This window comes from Melospiza georgiana, chromosome 24 (genome assembly GCF_028018845.1).
Source record: "Melospiza georgiana isolate bMelGeo1 chromosome 24, bMelGeo1.pri, whole genome shotgun sequence".
Lineage (NCBI taxonomy): Eukaryota > Metazoa > Chordata > Aves > Passeriformes > Passerellidae > Melospiza > Melospiza georgiana.
Window position 1 is genome coordinate 7,287,017 of NC_080453.1, and position 19,969 is coordinate 7,306,985.

A 19,969-nucleotide genomic window follows, 5' to 3' on the forward strand; every position below is an offset into this window, starting at 1 on the left:
TGTTTTCTCTTTAATCTGCTCTCTTTGTGGCTTTGAGAGCAGGGAATGGATTGTGCAGCTCCATGGCCTTGATAACGTCACGGGAACATCCGAATTATTTGATCCCAGCCCATTAAGTGGTGAGGGGAGACAGAGGGAAAATAACAGAGGGAGGCAGAGCAGTGATCCAAATAATTGTCTAAACGCCAACCTCAAGCCAAGCTCATCCTCTGTGCCAGGAATTAGGGAGATGGATGTTCCCAATAATGGGTTTTACCAGGGGTGGCGGTGGGGAAAAGGGATGAGCAAAGCATCCGTACATAAAATATCCCAAAGTTTGGGCAGGTAGCACTCCAAAGGCAGCCTTGCCTTCCCGAATTCATGGGCCTTAGCAGCTGCAGCTTGGGATGGATTGAACCCCTGGAGAGCTTGAAGGGTTTTTCATGCATGTTTTGCCCCTCAGCTTCGTTTTAAACATGGTTTAAATTATTTCCGTGGCTTTTTGGGAACCAGCAGAAATCAGGGGTTTATTTGTGGTGGGAAGAGCTTCCCCTCCTCCAGGGCTGCAGATTCCTCTGGTTTGTCCCAAACCTCAGCGTTTGGGAACGTTCTTGGGCAGTTCCACCTCTCCCAGTGCTCAGCCAGGTGTGAACGACTTCCCAAGGACGCAGACAAAGCAAATTAACTCCCAGCTCCTTCTCCAGGCACTCCATTTGTCCCACAAATACTCCCTGGTGTGCACGGAAGGAGTTTGATGAATGCAGAGGGGGAAAAACGAGCTCAGCAGATGGAAAGGGCAGATTTTATTGTGAGCAAACCCCCGAGGAGCCTGGAGCACCCTGGGGATGGATGTGTCACCTGTGGGTGACAGAGCTGAGCCAGGGACAGCAGCAGGGGAGGCTGGAGCAGTGCCCAGAGTGGCTGAGATGGTTCCTTGCTCCAGGTTCTGTGGGATTGTGCTGGGATGTGGCCACAGCAAAAAAAAAAAAACCAAAAAGTTGAGGCAAAATCTGGCTGGTTCCATGCTGGTTTTTTTTTTTTTTGCACCAGCTCAAGTCACTCACTGGATTTTTGGGAGTTTTCCTGAGAGAATTCACCGGAAAAATGCCAGATCCCACCTAAGAGGCATTTTCTTCCTGCTGTTAAATGAAACTGGAAGGGACTGGAAAATGGCAAATCCACCCAAAGTCCTGAGGAATGGGTGCTTTTCTTATCCCAATAATAAAATATTCTGATGTAGTGGTGACCAAAAGATTCGCATTCAGTGGTGACTAAAATATTTGGATTTAGTTGTTACCAAAAGATTGGGATTTGGGGGTGACCAAAATATTTGGATTTAGTGATGACCAAGAGATTCTGATTCAATGGTGACCAAAAGGTTCTGATCCAGTGATGACCAAAATATTGAGATTCAGTGGTGACCAAAGTATTTGAATTTAGTGATGACCAAAAGATTCTGATTCAGTGGTGACTAAAAGATTCTGATTTACTGATGACCAAAAGGTTCTGATTTAGTGGTGACAAAAGATTAAGATTCAGTGATGACCAAAAGATTTGGATTCAGTGATGACCAAAAGATTCTGATTTACTGATAACCAGAGTATTCTGATTCAGTGGTGACCAAAGGCTTCCCTGCTGCTCCTGTGAGGGAGGGAATTAAATAAAAAATGGAAGGGAATTAATGGAAGATCCAGGATGGTGTTTTCCCCTCCTGGTTTTTGATGCACATGAAATGCTGATATTTCTGTGATGGCAGAATTTCTGTCAGTGGGCTCTGGCCTGCTGGAAATCACATTTTCCCTCCTTAGGCAGCCTCAGAGCAGGAACTGGGACTGTCCCAGCCAGGGGGCTGAGGGCAGGGCCAGCTGTGGGGACTGATGCCACTTTCCCTTTGCAGTTTCCTGCTTTTTCAACTTCACCAGCCCGTCAGGGACCGTGCTGTCGCCCAACTACCCCGAGGAGTACGGGAGCAGCCTGCACTGCGTGTGGCTGATCATCGCCAACCCCGAGAGCCGCATCCACCTGGCCTTCAACGACTTCGACGTGGAGCCCCAGTTTGATTTCCTGGCCGTCAAGGACGGTGCCACAGCTGAATCCCCCGTGCTGGGCACCTTCTCAGGGAGCCACATCCCCTCCTCGCTGACCAGCAGCGGCCACGTGGCCAGGCTGGAGTTCCAGACTGACCACTCCATGGAGAAGAGAGGGTTCAACATCACCTTCACCAGTGAGTGTGTGTTGGGTTTGTGTGGCGGGGAGGGATGGTGCAAATTTTATTTTTACATATATATATATATATATATATGTGTGTGTGTGTGTGTGTGTGTATGTATGTATATATATATGTGTGTGTGTATATATGTATGTATATGTATATATATGTATATGTGTGTATATATATATGTATGTATGTATATTATATATGTATGTATATGTATATATATGTATATGTGTGTATATGTATATATCATATATACATATATATATCATATATACATATACTATATATATACTATATAAAATATTATATATATTTATATATAGTTTATATTTATATATATAAATAATATAAAATATTATTTATATTTATATATATTTATGTATATTGTATATATTTATATATACTATATAAAATATTATATATATTTATATATATTTATATAGTATATATTATATATACACTATATAAAATATTATATTTTACAGTATATTATATATAATACAATATATATTATATAAATATTATATGCATATTATACATAGAAATATATAATACATATATTATATATAATCATAAAGTTAGCCATCTTGTCAGAAGGCTAACTTTATGATTATATGTTATATATTAATTATACTTTCATTACTTATGATTATGTTATTTTATGATTGTATATTATATGATTACTTTATGATTGTGTCTTATATATTAATTATTACTTTATGATCATATATAATATATAATCTTATATTTCATATTAATTAATATGTATTAGTTATTACTTTATTATTACATATTATATAATATATCTTATATTTTTATTATTTATGATCATATATTATATTACTTTTGGATGATATATTATATATTAATTATTATAATCTGGGCATCTCCTCCTCCTCCTCCTGTCACTGGCAAGGGGAAAAATTCAATTTTCCTCAATTTGCGGGTGCAACATCCTCATTTTGGGGACAGCGTTGTGGGGAGGGTACAAAAAGTTGCTGATTCTCCTGTTTTCTGTCTCTCTCCCGCTGCTGGCAGCGTTCCGGCACAACGAGTGCCCGGACCCCGGCGTGCCGGTGAACGGGAAGCGCTTTGGGGACAGCCTGCAGCTGGGCAGCTCCGTGTCCTTCCTGTGTGACGAGGGCTTCATCCGCACCCACGGCGCCGAGAGCGTCACCTGCGTCCTGCAGGAGGGCAGCGTGGTGTGGGACAACGCCGTGCTGCGCTGCGAAGGTGAGCCCCAGCTCCTGCCTGCTGCCTGTGGAGTGGTTTGGGGTGTTTTGGGGTGGTTTGTGGTGTTAAAAATCCCATCTCGGCTCTTCCTGTGGATGTTGTTAGGAAAATCCATCCACAAACACCAGAGGTTTATGGCCAAAAACGAGACAGAGGGGTCCTTTTCAAGAGATCCTCTGGGATCTCTCAGATTTTTGGAGAACGCATCTTGGTTTTTATCCCAATTTCCCAGCTGCGTTTCCCTTCTCTCTTTCCCCATTGCTGAGGTACCTGAGAGGTTCAGACTTCCCAAAGATTCCCCTCTTAATGTACAACCCTCCCTTTGAATTTTTAATTCTTACAGAATTTAGAGGTTTTTCCCCATTTCTGAGGTACCTGAGAGGTTCAGACTTCCCAAAGATTCCCCTCTAATGTACAACCCTCCCTTTGAATTTTTAATTCTTACAGAATTTAGAGGTTTTTCCCCATTTCTGAGGTACTTCAGAGGTTCAGACTTCCCAGAACACCTGATCCCAAAGATTTACCTCTAACGTATAACCCTCCCTTTTAGTTTTTAATTCTTATGGAATTTAGGGTTTTTTCCCCATTTCCTCCTCCTCTTCTCCTCTCCAGGTGAACATTCCTTCAGGGAATGAAATTTTGGGTGGAATTTTGCAGCCTTTTGGGGTCCAGAATCAGGGTTCTGCCTGTCAGGGTCTCACTCTCACATTCCACAGTGTCCAGCCAACACCTTCCAGGATTTTCCACCCCTTTGGAAGGAGGAGTTTGCTGGGGAGGAAATTTCAGTTCAAATATTCCTGAGCTCTGTTTATTTTCCAAATTTTTTTGGTGTGGAATGAACGCTGGGGAATATTTTTATTGTGGTTTTTTGATGATTTGATGATCAGTTCTTGTTACAGCAGGTGTTTTTCTAATAACAATAATAATAATAATAAAAAGTTCTGGTTTAGTGATGCCTCAAAGCTTCCCTGCTGCTCCTGTCAGGGAGGGAATGAAACAAAAAGGAACGGAAGATCGAGGGTGATGTTTTCCCATCCTGGTTTTTGATCCATGTAAAATATCTAATATTTGTGTCATGACAGAAGTTCTCTCAATGGGCTCTGGCAGCTGAAAGACAAAAATTCTGCGTTTCCATCTCCTGGCCACAACAGCCAACCCTGCCATGGGGGGAGCTGGGCTGAATTAAAGGCTCTAATTCAGATTTCAAAACTTTTTTAAGACTTTCAAGCCTCTGCTCTGGAAAAAAGAAGTGAAGAAGGAGCTCATTAGGACTGAAAATCTTCCTGTGCCCTGTGTTCTCAGGGAAGTGATGCTCTGCTCTGGTATTTGCAGCAATTTGAATAACAAGTGCTGAGCTCTTGAGAAGCAGCCCTGGAATATTGAGAAATAATTGGAGTAATTGGCCCTGCATTGCCTGAGCAGCAGGAATTGCACAGTCCTGGCCATTGTCTTTGGGATTGAAGGAAGGAATCAATTGTTTTCAACAGCTTTTATAGAATAAAAAGCTGGACTTTTTGTATTCTGAAATAATTTTGCTCCTGTCAAAATGTAGGTTTAATTCAGGGCTCCTGTTCCTTTCAAAGCACAAGCCTTGAAATTTACATTTTTTAAAGTATGGAAGGGAAACATTCATTAAATAATACACTTCTAATCAACTTTTATATGTGATAACCTTCTGCCTTCTCCTCCTGATCACTCTGGTGATTTCTTTGACTCACCCTTCAGTCTGGACCTTTTAATTACCCTTTTTAAGCAAGGAGAAAAGCTCAGAGATCTAAAATCCTGAAAAAATAAATTAATGGGAATGAAGGAGACCGAGAAAAGGGTGGAAATCCTGACAGGAGACCAAGCACAGCTTTGGGGCAGAAAGGAAAAAATAATTGCTTTGGAGCCAGCTGAGCTCAAATGACTTTGATCTGTCACCCTTGAGAGCAGCAGGGGAGATTTGGGGATGGGATTGGCACATTTTGGGGTGGTACAAGGGCATGGGGTCGTGCACATTGGCATTGGGACTGGATTTTGGGGTGGCAGAGGGGCATGGTGGCATTGGAAGTGGCACATTTTTGGGTGGCGCATTTTAGGGTGGCATAGGGACATTGGGATTATCACATTTTGGGGTGGCACAGTGACATTGGGACTGGCACATTTTGGGGTGGCACAGGGACATTGGGGCTGGCACTTTTTGGGGTGGCACAAGGACATGGGGATTGGCACATTGTGGGGTGGCACAGTAACATTGGGACTGGCACATTTTGGGGTGCCACAAGGACATTGGGGCTAGCACATTTTGGGGTGGCACAGGGACATTGGGGCTGGCACATTTTGGGGTGGCACAAGGACATGGGGATTGGCACATTGTGGGGTGGCACAGTAACATTGGGGCTGGCACATTGTGGGGTGGCACAAGGACATTGGGACTGGCACATTTTGGGGTGGCACAGTGACATTGGGGCTGGCACATTTTGGAGTGGCACAGTAACATTGGAATTGGCACATTGTGGGGTGGCACAAGGGCACAGTGACGTTGGGATTGGCACATTTTGGGGTGCCACAAGGACATGGTGATTGGCACATTTTGGGGTGGCACAGTGACATTGGAATTGGCACATTTTGGGGTGGCACAAGGGCACAGTGATGTTGGGATTGGCACATTTTGGGGTGGCACAGTGACATTGGAATTGGCACATTTTGGGGTGCCACAAGGACATTGGGATTATTACATTTTGGGGTGGCACAGTGACATTGGGGCTGGCACATTGTGGGGAGGCACAGTAACATTGGGACTGGCACATTTTGGGGTGGCACAGGGACATTGGGGCTGGCATATTTTGGGGTGGCACAGGGACATTGGAATTGGCACATTTTGGGGTGGCACAGGGACATTGAGGCTGGCCCATTTTGGGGTGGCACAAGGACATGGCGATTGGCACCTTGTGGGGTGGCACAGGGACATTGGGGCTGGCACCTTTTGGGGTGGCACAGGGACATTGGAATTGGCACATTTTGGGGTGGCACAAGGGCACAGTGACGTTGGGACTGGCACATTTTGGGGTGCCACAAGGACATGGCGATTGGCACATTTTGGGGTGCCACAAGGACATTGGGATTACCACATTTTGGGGTGGCACAGGGGCACAGTGACATTGGGGTGACTCCTTAGTGGACAAACCTGGCGGTTTATGGGATTTTTGTCCCTCTGGCCTCTCAGACCTTGTGTCTTTTTCCCAGAAAATGCCAAGAAGTTCCTGCAGCTCCTGCCGGTGGCCCTGGGGACCACGGGGTGGATTTAATGCCCTGCTCTGGTGACATCCCTGGTGGCAGCAAAGCCATGACTCAATTAGCAGGGCTGGGAGGGATTTTTCTGGCACCTGAAATGCCAAGTGACCTTGCAGTGTCCTCTGCTTTTATATCCAATCATTATTTTACACCCCGAGCAGGGCCCAAGGTCAGCCCTGCTGGCTCTCAGGGGGGCCCTGTCTGCACTTGGAGCTGAAACTGCAATTTCTGAGCAGTAAATGTTGGTTTTCCATCTGGCTCTGGTGATTTTGAACTCGTGGTGGGGACAGAAATGCAGGGAAGGGGTTTTAAAAGTGGGGACATCTCATGGTGCTGCAGCTCAGTCACAATTTTCACCCCAGTTTTAAAGATGTGTTTGGAGGTGGATGAGCCTGAAGGTCTTTTCCAGCCTGGATAATTGTGTGGATTTGTGTCCTTTTTGTGTCCTCAGCACCCTGTGGGGGCCACCTGACGTCACCCAGTGGCACCATCCTGTCCCCAGGCTGGCCTGGCTTCTACAAGGACTCGCTGAGCTGTGCCTGGGTCATCGAGGCCCAGCCTGGCTACCCCATCAAGATCACCTTTGACAGGTGCTCACCACCTTGGGCAGCCCCAAAATTCCCTGGTTCTTAACCCAAATTCCCTGCTCTGCTCCCAAATTCCCAGCTCTGCCCCTAAATTCCCTGCTCTGCCCTCAAATTCCCTGCTCTGCCCTCAAATTCCCTGGTTCTCCCCCAAAATTCCCTGCTCTGCCCCAAATTCCCAACTCTGCCCCCAAATTTTCTGGTTCTACCCCCAGATTCCCTGCTCTGCCCCCAAATTCCGTGATTCTGCCCCAAATTCCCTGCTCTGCCCCCAAATTCCCTGCTCCGCTCCCAGATTCCCTGGTTCTGCCCCCAAATTCCCTGCTCCAACCCCAAATTCCCTGCATTTTTGTGTGAGGTGCCCCCAGGCAGAAGAAAGGACCCAGCCCTGCCCCTTTTGGTGGTTCCAGGAGGGAATGAGGAGAAGGGAGCAGTGCTGGGGTTTCATTTTCCTCCTGTCCCTCTCAGGTTCAAGACAGAGGTGAATTATGACACCCTGGAGGTGAGGGATGGCCGCTCCTACTCCTCTCCCCTGATTGGGGTCTATGATGGCACCCAGGTGCCCCAGTTCCTGATCAGCACCAGCAACCACCTCTACCTCCTGTTCACCACGGACAAGAGCCACTCTGACATCGGCTTCCAGATCAGATATGAAAGTAAGGGCCCCTTGTTCATGGAATTCCCTGCAATTCCCAATCTCCAGCAGCACCACGGCCTCCTCAGGGCACCCTGGGTTTTGTTTTCCCCTGTGCCAGGCAGCTCACACTGCTCAAGGGAGGTGCTGCCAGTGGAGGAGCAGTTTCTGCTTTTCCTGGCATCCCAGACTGGTTTGGCCTCCCCTCCCTTGGGGGAATTCCCTCTCTCCATCCCCTCATTTCAGGGATTTCCCTCTCTCCATCCCCTCATTTCAGGGATTTCCCTCTCTCCATCCTCTTACTTTGAGGATTTCCCTCTCTCCCTTTCCTCCTCTCACTTTGAGCATTTCCCTCACTCCATCCTCTTACTTTGAGGATTTTCCTCTCTCCCTTTCCTTCTCTCACTTTCAGGATTTCCCTCTCTCCCTTTCCTCCTCTCATTTCAGGGATTTCTCTCTCTCCATTCCCTCATTTCAGGGATTTTCTTTCTCCTCTCACTTTGAGGATTTCCCTCTCTTTATCCTCTCACTTTTGGGATTTTCCTCTGTCCATTTCCTTCCCTCCCTTGGGGCAATTCCCTCTCTCCATCCCCACATTTCAGGGTTTTTCCTCTCTCCTCTTCCTCCTCTCACTTTGAGCATTTCCCTCTCTCCATCCCCTCATTTCAGGGATTTCCCTCTCTTTATCCTCTCACTTTGGGGATTTCCCTCTCTCCCTTTCCTCCTCTCACTTGGACCATTTCCCTCTCTTTATCCTCTCACTTTTGGGATTTTTCTCTGTCCATTTCCTCCCTTCCCTTGAGGCAATTCCCTCTCTCCATTTCCTCATTTCAGGGATTTCCCTCTCTCCATCCCCTCCCTTGAGGAATTCCCTCTCTCCCTTCCACCCTCTGACCTTGGGGACAACCACCAACATTTGTGTCAATCCCCTGGGTGGGCTGAGCTTCCCCTGAGCCCCTCAGTGCCCACCTGAGTGCTGTGCCCTGCTCTCTGTGCCCAGCTGTGAAGCTGCAGTCTGACCACTGCCTGGACCCTGGCATCCCAGTGAACGGGCAGCGCCACGGCAACGATTTCTACGTGGGAGCCCTGGTGACATTCAGCTGTGACCCTGGCTACACCCTGAGTGACACTGAGGCCCTGGAGTGTGAGCCCAACTTCCAGTGGAGCCGGCCCCTGCCCAGCTGTGAGGGTGAGGAAACTGATTCAGGATGTTCTTGGGGTTGGGAGGCAGAGCTGAGCTCATAGGGTGGGAACATCCAGAGGTGGAGCCCACAGTGGTTCCAGCTGCTGGAAACCTTCCCATGCAGACCCACTGCCAAAGCAGCAGCTGGAGAGCTCCCAGTGGCATGAAATCCATGGGTCTTGTTGGATTTTGGTGGGTCTGTCCATGGATTTTGTTGGATTTTCCTCTTTTGGTTGGATCCAACAGGGATGGTGGTTCCAGGTGCTGGAAACCCTGGAAACCCTTCCCCTGCAGACCCACTACCAAAGCAGCAGCTGGAAAGCTCCAAGTGGTGCTTAATCCATGGGTTTTGGTGGGTCTGTCCATGGATTTTGTTGGATTTTGTCGTTTGGGTTGATTGGATTTGGATCGATCATTCTCTTTTGTTGGATTTTCCTCTTTTTGTTGGTTCCACCTGCTGGAAACCATTCCCCTGCACACCCACTGCCAAAGCAGCAGCTGGAAAATTCCCAATGGCATTTAATCCATGGGTTTTGGGGATCTATCCAGTATTTCGTTGGATTTTGTCCAACAAAACCCAATTTGGGTTGATTGGATTTGGGTCGATCATTCTCTTTTGTTGGATTTTCCTCTTTTTGTTGGATCCCACAGGGATGGTGGTTCCACCTGCTGGAATCCCTTCCCATGCAGACCCACTGCCAAAGCAGCAGCTGGAGAGCTCCCAGTTTCATGTTTAATCCATGGGTTTTATTGGATTTTGGGGATCTATCCATGTATTTTGTTGGATTTTGACCAATAAAACCCAATTTGGGTTGATTGGATTTGGGTCGATTATTCTCTTTTGTTGGATTTTCCTGGGTTGGGTTTTGGTTTTTCCTCGGTTGGGTTTTGCTTTTACTTTTTCCTCCCAGCTTGTGAAAGATTCTGGATTATTGAACTCTTTCTCTCCTATTTTTTTGTGGTTTTAGCTCTCTGTGGGGGCTACATCCGTGGCTCCAGTGGCACCATCCTCTCCCCAGGCTTCCCTGATTTTTATCCCAACAACTTGAACTGCACGTGGACCATAGAAACATCCCATGGCAAAGGTGAGGAGAGGACTGAGGCAGTGGGAGAGAAACTTTTCCCTGTGGGATCCACAAGTTCCTCTCAGGAATGATGATTCCATTGTCCCTGGACAAAATCCAGAGGGTTTTGATGTCACCTCTTCATCCTTTTAAAGGGAAAATTCTTATCAAGCCGAGCTTTGTGTTATCTCCTGTTCCAGACCTTTGTGGCCCCATCCTGAAAGTCAGGATGTGGATGCAGAGATCCTGACACCATTCCCTGTCCCAGAGAGGGATCTGCCCCTCCTGAGGGATTTCTGGAGGTGCTCAGCTCCTCCTCTCCAAGGTTTTTTTGGGAATATCTCCCACATGGCCACCACACGAGTCCTGGAATTGCCCCAGCTGCTCCAACAATTATTTTCTTGTGACACTTTATGGACTCTCAAGCTGTGCAAGTGGAGTTTAAAAGCAGTTTAATTTTAAAGGTATTTAAATGCCTAAAGAGAGACCATAATTTTTAATCTCTCTGCTTCAAAGTGATTTCTTTTCTTCTTTAATTTGTTTTGCTGTTTCTTCTGCAGAGAATGGGGGGAGAAAAAAAAAAAGCCCAACCTCGTGTTTGCAGAGATGTTTTGTGCCACAGTAAATTGCAGACCAGATTAAAGGTTTAATTGGTCACAAATCCTTAAAAATGAGTTTATAATTAGCCCTTTTTGCTACAGTTCCACGAGCCTTCAGTGCTGGAGGAGCTTTGTGCCCTCTGCTTGGAGTTTTTACTTTAAAAAACTTGGAATTTGGGCATGTTCTCCAGGATAACTGAATCATTCTTGTGCTGAATCCAGAGGGGTGATGTTATTTCTGTTCCTTAAGCTGGGTTTGCTAAAACTGAGGGTTTAAATTTGCTGTCAGAGGAGAATAAAGTCATTTTGCATTCCCCACATCCCAGTTTTCAGGTCAGATCTATTTCTGTTTAGTGCTTCTGGTAGAAATAGCAAAACAATTTGGAAACTCTTAGAAGTTTCCTGCTTTTGTGGAATTTTGCGGACTAAAAACATGTTCTCCACAGAATGGATATAAAGAATGAATTATCAAGGTCAGTCGTAAGCTTTGGATATAAAAATCCTTTTAGGACAATAAAGGGCAGTGAGGGATAAATTGTGGGATGATCCCACAATTCCTTCACTCCCAATCCCATGGGAAAAGCTCCTTGTTGGTTTCCAGCCTCTCTGACCTTCACTTCTTGGAAGGGAAGAGCTCCATGTGAGCAGCAAAGCTCCAGGAAAAACTTGGAGAGGGCCAGGGGTAAATAAATGGAATATTCAGCTGGAATTGGATGCTGTGGGGTTGAATATTGGGTCTCCAGAGCTTTCCCTGATCTCCAGAAATTAATAGGGAATGGGCAGCAAGGAGGAGAATCTTCCTCTGGGCTTTTTTTTTGCAGGTTTCCTGCTGTTTCTTTGGGATGCTGTGTTTTGGGAATGGCGGCATGCAGAGCAAGGGAACTCTTGGGAATTATTTGGGTTATTGGGTTAATTATTATTTTATAATTATAATTATTTGGGAATTGTTGGGTTAAATGAAATAACCTGGTCAAACCAAGCAGGGATCTCTCCCAAATTCCATCCTGGGGTTTCCTGGAGGATTCTGAGCAGGATCAATCCCAATCCCACATGAGCAGAGGCTCAGGAGCCTGCCCTGAGCTGGGAGATCAGCATGGAAAAATCCATCTAAATGCAAAAAGGCTTTTTATTGCTTGGCATCTCCCTGCCTTGTTAAGTCGGTGTGACAATGCTCTGACAGAGTTCCTGAGCTCACATCCTGCCTGGCTCCTGCTCTCACTGCTGTTTTTTGTTGATTTTTTTTTTTTTTTGTATTATTTTATTTCCAAGCTGGAATTATTTTCCAGAGAATGAGTGTTTCTAATGGTGTTTGAATTCCAGCATGAAAAATCACCTCGCTGGAGGCTCCTGCAGGAGCCTGAAGTGCTTCCCATTGTGTGTCTGGAGGTGTGAAGGGGACTTTAAGTAATCCATTACTCCTCTCTGGCTCATTTACAAATGCAGCAAGGTCACAGCCTTCTCCCCAAATGTTTCAAATCGTTCAAATTGAATTTGGGAGGAAGAGGCAAAATAGTTTTGCTGTGTTTGGCTGGCATTTCCATGGCTGGAGCTGCTGTGGGGTTTATTTTGAGCAAGAAAACGTGAATAAAAGTAGGGTTTAGGGGAAGGTGTCCCCTCCCATGGGACAGCCCTCCCACATTCCATTATTTGGGTTTTAGCCCCACCCACATTCCTTTATTTGGGTTTTAGCCCCACCCACATTCCCTTATTTGGGGTTAGCCCATCCCACATACCCTTATTTGGGTTTTAGTCCTGCCTATATTTCCTTATTTGGGTTTAGCCCCACCCACATTCCCTTATTTGGGGTTAGCCCATCCCACATACCCTTATTTGGGTTTTAGTCCTGCCTATATTTCCTTATTTGGGTTTAGCCCCTCCCACATTCCCTTACTTGGGTTTAGCCATGCCCACATTCCCTTATTTGTGTTTTACCCCTCCCACATTTCCTTATTTGGTTTTAGCCCTGCCCACATGTCCTTATTTGGGTTTAGCCATGCCCACATTACCTTTTTTGGTTTTAGCCCTGCCCACATGTCCTTATTTGGGTTTTAGCCCATCCCACATTCCCTTATTTGGGTTTAGCCCCACCCACATTCTGTTTTTGGTATTTTAGTCCTGCCCACATTTCCTTATTTGGGTTTTAGCCCTGCCCACATTCCCTTTTTGGGTTTAGCCCCTCCCACATTGCCTTATTTGGGTGATAGCCATGCCCACATTCCCTTATTTGGGTTTAGCCCCTCCCACATCCTCTTTTTTTGGGATTTAGCCCTGCCCGCATTCCCTTATTTGGGTTTAGCCATGCCCACATGTCGGAGGACGGAATAAAACCATTTTTAAGGTCATTTCCCACCCAAATCGTTCCATGAGTCTCTGGTTCAGCCCATCATGGGAAGGTCCTTGCAGCTGCACCTCCGGCACACTTCTGGGAGAGCCTCCCTGACCTTGAGGCTGGGATTCAATCCTGGTTTTCCAGGCAGGAATTCCTTCTGGAAAACGCTCATTTTTGAGCCCTCCCAGCTCCAGCCTCGCTGCTCTCCATTTAAAAGTCACTTTTAGAATAAAAGGCTCCCCTGGGCTGCTCCCTCAGCTGCTTCTCTGTCCCTGGAGCAAGTTTGTGTCACCCTGACAAGGGCACAAGAATCCAACATTTCCAGAGCCTGGCCCTGCTCCCACACCCCAGATTTAGGGTTTTTATTGATTTCACTTCCACCAGACCCAAATCCACCATTTCAGTGTGATTTTCGCCCTGCCCTCAGTGGGGAGCTGGGCTTGGGCACTGGGATGACTCCACCTGCGGTTTCCCCTCTCTCTGCAGGCGTGTTCTTCACCTTCCACACGTTCCACCTGGAGAACGGCCACGATTACCTGCTGATCACGGAGAACTCCAGCTTTGCCCAGCCCCTGCAGCAGCTGACGGGCTCGCGGCTGCCAGCACCGCTCAGCGCGGGGCTCTTCGGCAACTTCTCGGCCCAGATCCGCCTCATCTCCGACTTCTCCATGTCCTACGAGGGCTTCAACATCACCTTCTCAGGTGACAGCAGCTGCCCGAGCCTTCCCTTTGTGCTTCCCTTCCCTCTGTGCCTTCCTTCCCTTTGTGCCTTCCTTCTTTTCCTTATCTTCTTTCCCTCCCTCCTCCCTTCTCCTCCTTTCCTCCCTTTCCTTTTCCTGCCTTTCCTTTCCTCCCTTTCCTTTCTCTCCTTCCTCTTTTCCTCCCGTTCCTTTTCCCTCTTTCCTTTTTCTCCCTTTCCTTTTCCTTCTTTTACCTTTCCTCCTTCCTCTTTTCCTTCCTTTCCTTTTCCTCCCTTCTCTTTTTCCTCCTTCCCCTTTTCCCTCCTTCCCCTTTTCCTCCCTTTCCTTTCCTCCTTTCCCTTTTCCTCCTTCCTTTTCTCCTCCCTTTCCTTCTCCCCCCTTTCCTTTTCCTCCCTTCCCCCTTTCCTGCTTTTCCCCCTTTCCCCTTTCCTGCTTTTCCCCCTTTCCCTCCTTTTCCCGTTTCCCCTCCTTCCTCCCTTTTTCCTTTTCCATAGTACCAGATGGGAGCCCCCTCCTGCTGCACCCAGCAGGGCTCTGATCCAGATTTTCCTGACTCCAGGACTCAGGAGGAGGCTGAGGGAAACAATCCCTGCCCAGAGAAGTCCCAGCAATCCCTTGCTGAGCTGTGCTTGCTCAACCCTCACGGTGATGGTGGCTTTGAGTGGGTGTGCTGATCCAAAATGCAGATTTTTCAAAGGAAATCCTAATTTTTCAGCAGCTGTCTGTCAGGAGGAGCGTGAGGACTTGGAGAGGGACCCAAAAAAGGGACATGTGGCACTGCAGGGCAGCTCATGGCACTGGGGCAGCCTCTGCTTGAAGGGCAGGGGGTGTTTGATTGTGTCTTCTGGGCTGGAGTCCTCCAAACGACTCCCGAGTGCTGCCATTCCAGGGAATGTCAATCTTTGCTGCCTGAGTGCCCCAGAAGCAATTCCCTACCACAACCAGTGAAGGGCAGGAGCTTTATTGCTGTTCTTCCCTCTGTCCCTGTGTCCTTCCCAGTCCTGAGCTGCCACTCCAGCACCCAGGGAAGGAGAGAAATTCCCATTTTTCCTGTGGAGCTTGGTCTGGCACCCTCCCTGACGGGCAGAGCTGTTGCCATAGATGCAGCTGAAACCTGGTTCCCAGTGCCTTTGTTCCTGGCCTCTGAAGTCAGGGATTTGCATGTGGAAACCAGTCAGAAAATTTCCAATTAACTCCCATTTTGATGAGGGGAAAATGGCTTTTTGCCTTTCAAAAGCTCGCCTCTAATTATAACTCTCATTTTCAGTGTATTTCAAGGTTTCTTTCCTATCTTGAAAAGCAAAACCAGGAGTCAGTTCTATTTTTAGCTGCCTTTACATATATATATGTTAACATACAGGCTTTGGACTTGGAGATTTTGCCAAAAACACCCTCAAAAGAATTTTCCTTCAGGCTGCTTTGGGGTCAGAGATTTGAGTTTGGCTGTTGGCCAGAATCCTACGTGACCTTTCTTGGAGCAGCAGCCTCAGCGTCCTCCTGCATTCCCTGAGCAGGATCATCCATTTCGAGGATTAGAAAAGGAGAGGCAGCAGAAATCCCACCCGGATCAATCCATCCTCTCTGGGCTGCAGCACAGGGACAGTGACAAATCCCCATCGCTGTGACTGTGATAGGGACTGGGACTTGTTGCCTTTGGAGGTGGTTGGGATCCAGGTGCTGGGAGGGAGATGTAGGTGGAGGGGGAAATTGGAATCCTCATGGGTTCACTGAAACTGGATCAAAGCTCAGAGATCCCTTGGATCCTTGTGGCATTTAGAGGGAGGACAGAATCCCTGAGCTGTAGGCTGGGGGTGAAATCCAGGTGGGTTTTCATGGCTTGGAATCCTCATGGATTCACTGCAGCTGGATCAAAGCTCCCTCAGACCCTTTTGTCCTCTCCAGGGGGAGGCAGAACCCTGAGATTTAGGCTGGAGTGAAATCCAGGTGGATTTTCATAGCTTAGAATGCTCACGGATTCACTGCAGCTGGTTCAAGGCTGCTTTGGATCCTTGTGTTCTCTCTGTGGAGGGCAGAGCCCCTGAGCTGTAGGTTGGGGTGAAATCCAGGTGGGTTTTCATGGCCCAAACAGGATTCCATCCTCATTTTCCCATCCTCCCTGGAAAATGCAGCTGGATCAATGCTCAGAGCTCCCTTGAATCGTTGTGTCTTCTCTAGAGAGTACAGACCGCTGAGTTGTAGGTTGGAGTGAAATCCAGGTGGATTTTCGTAGCTTAGAATTGTCATGGAGTCACTGCAGCTGGATCAAACCTCCTTTGGATCCTTGTGTCCTTTCCAGGGAGGAGAGAACCCCTGAGTTTTAGGTTGGGGTTGAAATCCAGGTGGGTTTTCATGGTTTGGATTCCTCATGGATTCACTGCAGCTAAATCAAGGCTCAGAGCTCCACTGGATCCTCATGTCATTTACAGGAAGAACAGAATCCTTGAGCTGTAGGTTGGAGATGAAATCCAGATGGATTTTCATGGCTTGGAGTCCTCATGGGTTCACTGCAGCTGGATCAAAGCTCCCTTAGATCCTTGTGTCCTCTCTCTGGAGGACAGAACCCCTGAGTTTTAGATTGGGTTGAAATCCAGGTGGGTTTTCATGGTTCGGAATCCTCATGGATTCACTGCGGCTGGATCAAAGTTCAGAGCTCCCTTGGCTCCTCATGTTCATGTCTGTCCTCCTCTCCAGGGAGGACAGAACCCCTGAGTTTTAGGTTGGGGTGAAATCCAGTGGATTTTCATGACCCAAACAGGATTCCATCCTCATTTTTCCATCCTCCCTGGAAAATGCAGCTGGATCAAAGCTCAGAACTCCCTTGAATTGTTGTGTCTTCTCTAGAGAGTACAGACCCCTGAGTTGTAGGTTGGAGTGAAATCCAGGTGGATTTTCGTAGCTTAGAATTGTCATGGAGTCACTGCAGCTGGGTCAAACCTCCCTTGGATCTTCATGTCCTTTCCAGGGAGGACAGAACCCCTGAGTTTTAGGTTGGGGTGGCATCTGGATGGATTTTCATGGTCCAAACAGGATTCCATCCTCATTTTTCCATCCTCCCTGAAAAATGCAGCTGAATCAAGGCTCAGAGCTCCCTTGGATCCTCATGTCATTTACAGGAAGAACAGAATCCTTGAGCTGTAGGTTGGGGTGAAATCCAGGTGGGTTTTCATGGCCCAAACGGGATTCCATCCTCATGGGTTCACTGCAGCTGTATCAAGGCTCAGAGCTCCCTTGGACCCTCATCTCCTCTCCGTGGAGGACAGAACCCACCTCCCATCCCACAACCCCCGTTCTTCCCCTCCAGAATACGACCTGGAGCCGTGTGACGAGCCCGAGGTGCCGGCCTACAGCATCAGGAAGGGGCTGCAGTTCGGGGTGGGGGACGTGCTGAGCTTCTCGTGCTTCCCCGGGTACCGGCTGGAGGGCGCGGCGCGCATCACCTGCCTGGGCGGGCGGCGGCGAGTGTGGAGTGCGCCTCTGCCAAGGTGTGTTGGTAGGTGGTCATGTGCTTTCATTTTGCTTGGCTGGCCCCCGCTGTGCTGCACTCCTGAGGTGGGCAGGGATGGGTGGGTGATGTCCCTGGGGTGGGTGATACCTCCTGGGATGGAGGGGCAACATCTCCTGGATGGGTGACATCCCCCAGGATGGTTGGGAGCACCCCTGCGGTGGGTGACATCCCTGGGATGAAGGAGTGTCGTCCCCCAGGGTGGTTGGGAGCACCCCTAGGATGGGTGACATTTCTGGGATGGATTGGTGACATGCCCTGGGATGGATGGGAGCACCTCTGGGATGGAGGGATGACATCCCTTGGGATGGGTGACATGCCCTGGGATGGATGGGAGCACCTCTGGGATGGAGGGGTGGCATCCCTTGGGATGGGTGACATGCCCTGGGATGGATGGGAGCACCTCTGGGATGGGTGATATTCCTGGGATGGGGGGGTAATATCCCCTGGGATCGATGCAAACACCCCTGGGATGGGTGGCATCCTCCAAAATGGATGGGAGCACCCCTAGGATGAGTGACGTCCCCTGGGATGGATGGGTGACATTCCTGAGATGAGTGACATCTCTGGGATGGATGGGGTGACATCCCCTAGGATGGTTGTGAGCATCCCTGGGATGGATGGGAACTGGGATGGGTAACATTCCCTGGGATGGAGGGGTGACATCCCCCAGAGCAGATGCGAGCACTCCTGGGATTGGTGATGTCCCCCAGGGTGGATGGGTGACATCCCCTGGATGAGTGACATCCCCCAGAGTGGATAGAAGCACCCCTGGGATGGGTGACACCCCCCCAGGATGGGAGCAATCCACAGCAGGGATGGGGAGATGCTCCAGGCCCTGGCAAAAAGATGTCACTCTTATTTTTTGGTGTAGAATTTCAGTAGAAAATCGTTCCCAGCTCTGCTCACCCAGAGCCTGAGGATTCCTCCAGATCAGCCAGGGCAGGGCTCTCACTGGTGGCCAGACCTGCTCAGGAGATTGTCCTGAGCTCTGGGTGACCCTTGAGGGAGAATTCCAGGGCAAAGCTGCCCAGCAGAGCCAGCTGTGCTGCTGAATTTCCAGCTCTGGGGCCCCATCCTGCTGGGACAGGCAGGAATAACAATCCGGCTGCAGATAAAGCTCATCAGGGGAATGAAAATCAAACTAAAAAATCATTTCCAGAGCTTTGAACTGGAGCCTCAGACAGCAGCACTGAGTGGACAACCCTGGCTGCTGTTCCTGGCTCAGAATTAACAGCTTGGCTTGATCAGAGCAGGGCAAACTCAGGGCTGATGGCCCAGAGCTCTGTGGCAGGGTGACAGCTCTGTCACAATGTCCCCAGTGCTGCTCAGATCTGCCTGGACAGGGATGGGAAAGGGAGACTGACTCATTAAGATCACGGGAGGTTTAATTGCTTCTCCAGACACTCTGCGTTCAGCTCCTGTCCTACAGATGGTCTGGGGAGGGCTCAGAGTGGTTTTTGTTCCTTTGTCCAAGCCCTGTGGCCAGGACACCTCCCTGAGATGTCCCCAGCATTGTCCCCGGGGAATCTGTGCCAAAATCCAGCTTTTCATCCGTGGCAAGAGCAGAGGACACAGAGTCTCCTCCAGAGAGCCTCCTCTGGGTGCATCTGCTGCTTAACCCTTCCCTGGAGGAGCAGCAGAGCCAGGAGCTGCCCTGGCATGGTTCCCTCACCTGGGATGGTTCCTCCAGCTCCAGCAGCTGCTCTGGGATGGTTCCTTCATCTCCAGGAGCTTCCCTGGGATGGTTCCCTCACCTGGGATGGTTCCCTCAGCTCCAGGAGCTGCCCTGGGATGGTTCCCTCAGCTCCAGGAGCTTCCCTGGGATGGTTCCCTCACCTGGGATGGTTCCCTCAGCTCCAGGAGCTGCCCTGGGATGGTTCCCTCACCTGGGATGGTTCCTTCAGCTCCAGGAGCTTGCCTGGGATGGTTTCCTCACATGGGATGGTTTTCTCATCATCCAGGATCTGCTCTGGGATGGTTCCCTGACCTGGGATGGTTCCTCCAGCTCTAGGAGCTGCTCTGGGATGGTTCCTTCAGGTCCAGGAGCTTCCCTGGGATGCTTCCCTGACCTGGGATGGTTCCCTTATCTCCAGGAGCTTCCCTGGGATGGTTCCATCATCATCCAGGAGCTGTCCTGGGATGCTTCCCTCACCTGGGATGGTTCCCTCAGCTCCAAAAGCTGCTCTGGGGTGGTTCCCTCACCTGGGATGGTTCCCTCAGCTCCAGGAGCTAGGAGGACTCAGGGACATTAGATTGATCCCAAATACTGCTCTCAGGGGGACTTTGGGAGTGCCCATCCCCAGGCCTGTGTGCAGAGCCCCAGAGGAGCAGGCAGCCAGTGTTTGACAGCAGAAAATCCTGCAGGGTAAACAGGCTGGGAAAACAGTGAGTCACGGCTGGCTCGTGTGGGAGCTCGGCAGGAGGAACAGAAAATCCTCAGCGTGGGGTTGTTCTGAGCAGATCCACACGAATTTATAAGGATTCGTACAGGTCTACATCCATTTCCCACAGATTTTCTGCAGATCCACGCAGATGTCACAGAGACTCACACAGATTTACATTTGCACAGATTACTCACAGATCCCCCCCCATATTTCCCACAGATTTCCCACAGATCCACATAAATTTCACAGAGATTCACACACATTTACACAGATCCCCTCC

At 48.8% G+C, this 19,969-nt stretch overlaps 1 protein-coding gene across 2 annotated transcripts in view; it reads left to right on the forward strand.

Annotated features, from left to right (window-relative positions):
- Window positions 1-19,969, forward strand: part of CSMD2 (CUB and Sushi multiple domains 2) — a 256,066-nt gene that overhangs the window by 154,759 nt on the left and 81,338 nt on the right. For both annotated transcript variants that reach the window (XM_058040469.1, XM_058040468.1), the window contains 8 exons: window positions 1,877-2,203; window positions 3,236-3,430; window positions 7,158-7,296; window positions 7,759-7,946; window positions 8,925-9,113; window positions 10,076-10,192; window positions 13,586-13,801; window positions 17,102-17,290. In XM_058040469.1, coding sequence (XP_057896452.1) covers window positions 1,877-2,203; window positions 3,236-3,430; window positions 7,158-7,296; window positions 7,759-7,946; window positions 8,925-9,113; window positions 10,076-10,192; window positions 13,586-13,801; window positions 17,102-17,290 — 1,560 coding nt within the window. The remainder of the gene's footprint in view (window positions 1-1,876; window positions 2,204-3,235; window positions 3,431-7,157; window positions 7,297-7,758; window positions 7,947-8,924; window positions 9,114-10,075; window positions 10,193-13,585; window positions 13,802-17,101; window positions 17,291-19,969) is intronic.